This window comes from Brachyhypopomus gauderio, chromosome 2, assembly GCF_052324685.1.
Source record: "Brachyhypopomus gauderio isolate BG-103 chromosome 2, BGAUD_0.2, whole genome shotgun sequence".
Classification (NCBI taxonomy): domain Eukaryota; kingdom Metazoa; phylum Chordata; class Actinopteri; order Gymnotiformes; family Hypopomidae; genus Brachyhypopomus; species Brachyhypopomus gauderio.
Window position 1 is genome coordinate 35,152,146 of NC_135212.1, and position 9,296 is coordinate 35,161,441.

Here is a 9,296-nt window from a genome sequence, read left to right on the forward strand (position 1 = left end):
CATAATTAAAATGGACTACTAAATAGAGGAAACCATACAACATTTACTCCCTATTGCAATGTACTCACAAAAAAGCAAAAACACACCGCAACTTCCATCGCAATTTTTTTGAAAAACACCTGCAACATCAAACATTTTAGCCCGCAACAATCACAAAAAAGGCCGTTTTTATTGTTATGTTTAATTAGTGTTATTATGTTTTATTATTATGTTTTTATATTATTAACTAGTAGTAAATGGTTATTTTTTCTAATGGGTAAGTTTTGACACTTCATAGAGTCATGTGAGTGAATCATAGTGTCATAAAATCAGTGACAGCAGAAGCTGCTGTTGTCATTGGTTCACATGTTTCTTTGGGAAAAGTCAAAGCCGTCCCCTGTACAGGTGTTAGCTATATATGCCTATGCTTTTATGTGTATCTTGCAACATTGTGTCAGTTATGGGGCACCATGCTTGTCTTTTCTATTTTTTCCTGATCATGCCTATGTGGTGTCTGTCCACAAACAACGATGAGTGCATCTATCGGGGAGAAGAAGGCACTCAAAGTTTCTACCAGCATGGAGATGTTATTCTAGGAGGTCTGTTTCCTCTGCACACCAGCCCTGATGGAGCAGTGAGATCTTTCCAAAGCAAACCTTCAGGAACTGAGTACAACGAGTATGTGAACCTTTTTGCACTGACAGATAAAAAAGAATATATTTGGTGTCAAATATTCATTTATTGGTTTGGTTTAAAAGTGATATTCATCATGTATCTTTAGTTCTGTGAACCGGTTTTAGCTGTACTGTACGGAGTTCATGTATCAAATATTTTCTGGATGTGATGCAGCTTTAGTTCTCGAGCCCTGAGGTGGATGAGAACTATGACCTTTGCAGTGGCAGAGATTAACCAGAGAAAGGACCTGTTACCTAAACTGTCTCTGGGCTATCACATTCGGGACAGCTGTGATGACATACCTGTGTCACTGAAGAGCACTCTGCTCTTGGTCAACGGGCAGCCAGAGAAAGAGAGAGGAGCTACCTGTGCAGATGTCCGCAGGCAGCCATCTCCTGTCATAGTGGGAGATGCTTCTTCGGGGGTTTCCATTGCTGTGTTGAGAACTCTGGGCTCATTCAAGATACCTTTGGTAAGGATAAAGTGTATTTGCTGACTTAAGGCAATTGTTTAAGAGCAGTTTCACAGTTTTAAATTATTACTTTTAAACTAAATGTATTGTTATTACTAGTGATTTTGCCGTGGAAGATGAAAAGTTGGTAATACCACTTTACCATCTATAATAATGTCATGGTGGTTAGGGAACCAGTCTTGTGACCGGAGGGTTGTGGGTTCGAGCCCCAGCTCATGACAAGGTACCTAAACTTGACTGCTCCCTGGGTGCTGGGCTAAGGCTGCCCGCTGTTCTGGGCATGTGTGTGTTAACACAGAAGGGTAAATGCAGAGGACAAAGTTCAATTGGGGTGAAAATCCCTACTGGAAAATATGGTGCATTTACATAAAAAAATTTTTTATCTGTAACATCATTATTTTATTGCTTGGCTTTTATCTTTTTGATGTTGTGCTATGTTTTTTTTAAATCACAGGTGGGATCAGATGTTCATGGACAGAAAATTTCAAAAACATAATGATACATTTCAATATATGAAAAAGAGTGCATTACTAACAGTGTTGCTTTTTTATACCCTTGTAGGTAAGCTACTTTGCATCTTGCTTATGTCTGAGTAACAAGAAAGAGTTCCCCTCTTTTATGCGGACAATGCCAAGTGATGAATTTCAGATCAAAGCTTTAGCAAAGTTAGTCCACTATTTCCAGTGGAGCTGGGTGGGACTTATAGGTGTGGACTTGGACTATGCTCACTTTGCCATTCAGTTGTTTGTGAAGGAGTCAGTCAGGTACAATGTGTGTCCTGCGTATGTGCACTTCTACCCTGTCATTCTCTTCAAAGAAGCACTGCAGGAGTTAATTAACATTATTCGGGACTCCACAGCTACAGTAATACTCAACTTTTCTAGAGAGTCAACACTGCAGTTCATCCTGCAAGAGTGCAAGCGACAAAACATCACACATCTCCAGTGGATTGCCAGTGAAGCCTGGGCCACATCAAATGCTTTGTGGGGTGACTTTAGTGATCTATTACAGGGGACACTGGGGTTTGCCATAAGGAAGGGGGAAATTCCAAACCTAGATGGATACCTCAGATTGTTGAACACCTCCAGTTTTCAAAACTCCCATTTTTTATCTGAGTTTTGGGAGGACACTTTCAACTGCCGGGTCAACAGATCCTTAAACACACATATACACAGACAGGAAGCCCTGAACAGAGTTCCTTGCAGTGGGAATGAGAGTCTGGACAATGTGTACAGCCTCTACTCAGATGTGTCACAGCTTAGAGTGTCCTACAATGTATACAAGGCTGTGTACCTTGTAGCACACTCTTTGCATGAAATGACCACCTGTGTTCCAGGGCAGGGCCCCTTTCATAATGGGACATGTGGGAATCTAAAGCCCCTTCTGCCATGGCAGGTGTGTGTTTCTGTCTTTTTTAATTAGCTTCTAAAATTTTTCCACATTAAAAACTCTCTTCTTTTTTTCTATTTGTATGTTGCACATTGTATGGATGATATTTAAAAATGAACATTTCTATGTCAAAAATGAATACTGAATAAGCCTACACAAAAAGAACTAGTACAAAGCTGATCAATTATATAATAACTCAATACGAATAAAATAGAACGAATAGAATAAAAATCCCTGTTTAATCAGTTTGTAGTTACAGCATAAATCCTTTTAAAACTTAACTGACACTTGCTATGTATGTGTAGTTTTGAGCTATTTAATATTTATGTGCTTCATTGATTCCAAAAAACATTAATTAGACATTTCATTTTTGCAGCCCTTTGTATTCAGAACCATTCTGAGAAAGGATTAGTGTCTGTATGTGACATTTCATTAATTTGTCTATTTACTCTCCCCCAAAGCTACTGAGCTACATGAAACGAGCAAACTTTACAACTCTTGGTGAGGATGTGAGCTTTGATGAAAATGGGGATCCCATTGCATCTTATGACCTGATGAACTGGCAGATGGCGAGTGATGGCTCTCTTAAGCTAGTGAAGGTGGGCTTCTACGATGCCTCACTGAGGGATGAGAGGAATCTGGTCATAAATGATTCAGTGATTATATGGCATAGCGAGAACAAGGTGTGTGCCATTTCATCCATCAGCAGATCATTTTTTATACAGCTATTTTTTATTCAGTTCTACTGCATGTTTGAGATTCACCTAGAAGGCATTATCTTCAAATGGCATAATTTTTTTGTTTATGTTATGATAGGCTTCTAAATAATTTCACAAGATCAGATATTTTTAAATCAACCTTGTTCATAATTTCTAACAATTCCTAACAATGTTTTATTTATGTTTCAAAGTTTCATTTTATATCCAAACTAGATGTATAAGCTGTTATATAAGATACACGTTGTTGATGTCATGTTGCCATTGAATGTATATGGGTATGTAAAGTGGGAAGTCTATGTAGTTTCCGCTCCTCTCCCTTTATTGTGGTTTTTAGGCACCGGTATCAGTGTGCAGCCAAAGTTGCTTGCCAGGCTTCAGGAAGGCAAGGCGAAAGGGTGAACCCATATGCTGCTTTGACTGCATACCATGTGCCGAGGGAGAAATTAGCAACGAAACAGGTATTGAATTTTGTTTTTTTTAAGTTTCTCATTCTTCTCAAAATCTATAAAATCATATATTTTTTATGCATTTCCTCACAGACTCAAACGATTGTTTGAGATGCTCAAGGGAGATGTGGCCAAACCAAGCCCGATATCAATGCGTTCCTAAGGTCTTGGAATACCTGTCCTTTCATGAACCGCTGGGAATAGTGCTCTGGGTGGTTTTGACCATTGGAGTCTGCTTGACTGTGGCAGTGCTTTGTGTGTTTGTAACATATAGGCATACCCCTGTCGTTCGAGGCAACAACATGGAGCTCAGCTTCCTGGTCCTCTTATTCCTTTGTGTATGCTTTCTGATAGGTCTGACATTCATTGGCAAGCCGACTGATTGGCTCTGTCAGATCAGATACACAGCCTTTGGAATCAGCTTTGCACTCTGCATTGCTTGTATCTTGGCTAAGACTATTGTGGTTCTAATGGCTTTCAGGGCAACTCTACCTGGCAGTGATGTCATGAAATGGTTTGGTCCAGTTAAGCAGAGATGCAGTGTCATATTGTGCTCTTGTGTTCAATGTCTTGTTTGCATCATATGGCTAATGACAAAGCCTCCCATTGCAACTAACAGCACTCGGTTTCTAAGTGCTACTATAATTGTAGAGTGTGATGTGGGATCTGAGATAGGATTCTGGTGTGTACTGGGATACATTGGCTTCCTGGCTTGCATGTGCTTTTTAACAGCTTTTTTGGCCAGGAAACTTCCAGATAATTTCAATGAGGCCAAATGTATTACTTTCAGCATGGTTATCTTTTTTGCTGTGTGGATAACCTTCATTCCTGTTTATGTAAGCACTCGTGGAAAGTACATGGCTGCTGTGCATGTCTTTGCCATCTTAGCTTCTGCTTTTGGTCTCCTTTTGTGTATATTTGCTCCAAAATGTTATGTTGTGTTGCTGAGACCTGAAAAAAACATCAGAAAAAATATGATGAAAAAATAGCCATTAATCAACCACTCACAAATACACATATATCTTTTTCCCACATATAACTTTGTCTGCAGAAAACAAAAATGCTCAAATGCTTAAATTCTACAAATATCAGACAAATCCATTCTACAATAGATTTGTCTGATATTTCTATACAGGTGCACTATACACCGAAACAGAAACAGACAGACAGTTGCAAGTTGTGCAGAGTGAGGTCAGGAACTGCAAACTGTTCTAACATTTGTGCTTATTCGATTATGTAAACATTAAAGAGTTGGGCTTAAACAGTAGCTCGGCCTCATTCCATGCTCTTGAAAGAACAAATATGTTCAATTATTACCAGTGTTTCCACATTTTTTCTGTATATATCATTTTAATGAGGTCATATGTTTCATCCCGTAGACCACTTACAAGAAGTTTATAGAACAGTCCTTTTTTCCACATAAAATTAAAAGTCTTTTGAAGTCAATCAAGCATGCTAATTCTGACGCCCCAGTGGGGACTCAGATAGGCCTCGCAGACCACATCCACCAATTGAAGCACATATTCACATTCCCCAGTCCCATAATCTGTCTGAGAATTTCACTTTACTATTGAATTTAGGTTACTGCACAGAATCCTCTCCAGACTACTTGTTAAATCAAATGCCTCTGTAATTGTTATGGTAAGAGTTTTGTATGATTTTTAAATACAAAACTTATAGGTCAATGATTCCAGATTTAAGGGAAGTACACTCTACAAAAATTATATATCACCATTTTTACAATGGTATATTAGATTTTTAACATATTAGGATAGCATTTAGGAAGCTATCAGGATGGCATTTTTGATCCATGCCGTGCAGTCGGAGGCGGAGTCTATTCAGGGTCGACTCCTGGTTGAGTCCTATTGGTCCTCTTGTTTGTTCAGTTCGAGGACATTGGGTGGGTTGTTTCTGTGTGTGGGTTTATCTGTATGTGTGTGTGTGTGTCCTTTCCCTGTCAGTTGGCTATATCATTACTTACTTTATTAGTTAAATGAGTGATCATAAAGCTCATGTGAGTGCTAAAGGGACTTCCATCAAATTTGTGAGTTGGAATGTTAGAGGGTTAAACAAACTAATTAAACGATTGAAAGTTTCTGCCAATTTGAAACGATTGAAAGCAGATATAATATTTTTACAGGACATTCACCTGGGCAACACTGACCATTCTAAATTAAACTTCCCCTGGATTTCTGAGCTCTTCCATTGCAAATATTATGCAAAATCCAGAGGTGTTGCTATATTAATTAAATGAGGATGTGACGGGCAGGGGTGAGCAACAAAAAGGAAGCGATCACGCCAAGTCTCAGGGAAAAAGGATGGTTTAATAGAAAGTGTGCAAACCAAAACCCGTGCAATAGATCCAAATTAAGGATATAATGACCAGCGGTCAACTGGTACAAAGACAAGACATATATAGGCAAACAAACGACCCTCAGGTGAGACGGATCACGGGCTCCGCCCACCTGAGGGACGCACATGACGTCACCAAACAACAACAACAGCCGCTGTGGACAGAGGCGGCCGGTAGGGGGCCGCCTCACCGTGACAGACCCCCCACCAAGCCGCACTCCCCTCCATTGGGTGTGTGGCACACAGCGGCTGCACACAACACGAAGGGGCAGGAAGGCAGAGACAGGCAGGAACACACCTCCTGCCGTCCGGGAGCTGGAACATAAAACACACAACATTAAACAGCTCACCTCCGCCGTTAACAACACAAAACCACGCCCCAGTCGGTCACAGGGCCCTCACGCCCTAACCGGCATTCAGCCGGTAAGCCCCACGGGTGTGAGGACGAGGGGCTACGGCTCCTCTCTCGTCCCTCGTGTGTGTGTGGGTGTGCAGGCTACCTCTCCAAGGCGTAGCTACTTCACCTCCTGGACCTACCTCCTCCCAGAGCTGACCCCTGCCTTCTGCTAGGGGTCACCCCAGCCTCCTGGGGAGCCAACCCCTCCCGGGGCCTCTCATCTCACGGTGGACTCCTCCACCCAACCCAGGAGCGCCAGAGACCGAGGCCCAGAGCACCCCCGATGCGGGCTAGGGAGCAGCCCCAAGGGCCTCCTGGTCACCCCGGGCAGGAGGGAGGATCTCCATCCCCAGCAGGAGCTTTTCAGACCGGAGCCCCATGGTCCCCAAACATCCGGGGGCCCCAGCCCTCTGGGGAGGGGCTCTTTACGACCGGGCTCCGGTCACCCCACAACACAAGGGGGCTCCTGCCAGGTGGAGACCCCCACAAGGTCCAGGAACACTGCCAAGGAGAAGCACCTGCACAAAGAACACACCCTCACACACACACACACACACACACACACACACACACATACAAACACAAAACACAAACGTGCTTACCCTATTCAGGGCCTCCCTCGGGAGAGACGCTCTCCGTGCCACACCCCATGGCACGGGACCACAGCCGGTCCCCCCCCAAACACACATTCAGGGGGAGGAGCATGCGTGGAATTACACGCAAACATTTGACAACACGCTAGGACACAACACACACGCAAAGACTAGACAAGCAAACCAAAAAACGGCGTACACACAAACAGACGGGACCCACAAACGCGCGCTCTACATAAACAGACACAGTGACGCGCCGCTCACGTTCGCAGTCGCTCCCCACATGAAACACAAGACAACACGGGGAGCGAGGCGACGGTGAGGAGCGGCACCAGTGTCACACACAGAACATGTAACATATAACACAACGAGCGTGCATACCGATCGACACGTCCGTTCACGCACGTTGCAATTATTATGAACATGGAGATAAACCATCCATGCTTTTAGCACATCAATTGAAGAGACAAATAGCCTCACGTTCAATTCCTGTAATTGTAGATTCAACAGGTACAGATCACACTGATTCACTGTCAGTTAACAAAGTTTTTAAATATTTTACTCCAATTTATACAAGTCAGAATCATCATCTGATTATGCAGAAATGACTAACTTTCTTAGTGAGCTTGGGTTTCCAGTTATTGACCAGAATGTAACACGGGAGCTTGAAACTCCTTTGACTTTGATGGAAATTACAGCTGCTATTAAAGCTACAGAAACAAATAAAGCACCTGGTCCTGATGGATATCCTGTTGCGTTTTATAAGAAATTTGAAGACAAGTTGGCTCCTCTCCTTCTAGCAGTCTTTGAAGAGTTGCTACTGGTTGGGTCACTACCTGAGACCATGACTATTATTGAAATAGGATAAGGATCCAATATCTTGTGCTTCATACAGGCCTTTGTCTCTTCTAAATGTTGATGTAAAAATTTTGCTAAATCCTTGGCTATGCGTTTAGAAAAAATTCCCCCCATCATAATTTTGACAGATCAAAATGGCTTTATTAAGGGGCGGCAGCTGTTTTTTAACATTCGTACACTTTTTAATGTTATCTTTACAAAAGGCACAACCCATGTCCCAGAAGTTGTTGGTTCTTCAGATGCAGAAAAGGCATTTGATCGCATGGAATAGAATTATTTATGCTTTCCAATTAATTCATCAGCAATGTCTCTCACACAGTCATCTTCTCAAACAATTTTCATCATCCGGACTCAAGTACTTGGGAATAAATATCACTCGTACTTTGGCCTCTCTGTTTGCAATTTTCCCCGCCACTTGATAAGCTTAAGTTGGACTTACAGAGATTTCTTACGGAGTTACGGAGATCTCTCACACTATCACTTATTGGTAAAATCAGTATCATTAAGATGAATGTACTGCCTCGTTTTCTTTTCTTATTTCAGAATATACATATTCAATTTAGGCTATATTTTAAACTGATATCTCCCTCTTATAAAATGCCTATATTGAATAACCACTTATTCCCCCCTGGCTGTTATTAAATTGTGGTTCAACAAAGATATTGTTTCCCTTTTCTTCTCTGCATTCAGAGTCCTGTAGCCTGTGCCTTCCCTTCACTTCTCCCTCGTGTTGGTTGGGTTAGTTCTGGTTTGTCTTCCCTGTTTTGGTCTTGTTTCTCTTTGTTTAAATATTTGGTTATTCCTTCGTATACTTCTCCCCATCAGTTGGTTTCCCCAGTAGGTTTAGTTTGTAGTAGCGTGTCTCCTTCTCTTAGGTTCGTGTGTATGCATGAGTGTATGTATCTGTGTTCGCTTGTTATTCTGTCCTGGTTCAACGTGTGTTTATATATGTTTCTAGCGAATATGTTTCATGCTTCTGTGTATGGGTCTGTGTTTTAGTGCTATGTTCCTGTCCTGTTTGAATTGTGTTCGCGCTTTGGTGTTTCTGTATATATTGAGGTCTGTCGTGGCATGTTACTCTGCTAAGTTATTCTTGTAGGTTCTTAATTGTCTATCGCATGTTCTCCTTAGTTTACTTACCGCTTTATCTAGTTGTTTTCCTTTGTGTGGTCTGTTGCTTGTTTTATTTAATAAATTGTTCTTTTGCTTGCATTTGCATCACACCCGCCCCTTGATTCGTTACACCCAACCTATAATCGCTCTGTCTCTGATCAGCCATATGATGCTTTGTTGACTTTAGAGCCCAGTTGTAAAGGTCTTGTTTTCAAACTTTATTTCAATATTTTGGCTCTAAATGCTAATTCTATTAACAACATCAAAGCCTCATGGGAAAAGTAGTTGGGCATTGTGCATCTT

At 41.7% G+C, this 9,296-nt stretch overlaps 1 protein-coding gene across 1 annotated transcript; it reads left to right on the plus strand.

Annotated features, from left to right (window-relative positions):
• Nucleotides 1-478: 478 nt before the first annotated feature.
• LOC143508679 (extracellular calcium-sensing receptor-like) lies at nt 479-4,669 on the plus strand. Its single transcript, XM_076997341.1, has 6 exons — nt 479-657; nt 829-1,126; nt 1,688-2,521; nt 2,977-3,198; nt 3,569-3,692; nt 3,774-4,669. Exons 1-6 carry the CDS (start codon nt 479-481, stop codon nt 4,667-4,669), a joined length of 2,553 nt encoding a protein of 850 aa, XP_076853456.1.
• Nucleotides 4,670-9,296: the final 4,627 nt, after the last annotated feature.

Coding starts and splice junctions, on each gene's coding strand:
- LOC143508679 (XM_076997341.1), top strand. CDS start 479: ATGCCTATGTGGTGTCTGTCCACAAACAACGATGAGTGCATCTATCGG. Junction 658..828: donor TCAGGAACTGAGTACAACGA/GTATGTGAACCT, acceptor GATGTGATGCAG/CTTTAGTTCTCGAGCCCTGA. Junction 3,693..3,773: donor AGAAATTAGCAACGAAACAG/GTATTGAATTTT, acceptor ATTTCCTCACAG/ACTCAAACGATTGTTTGAGA.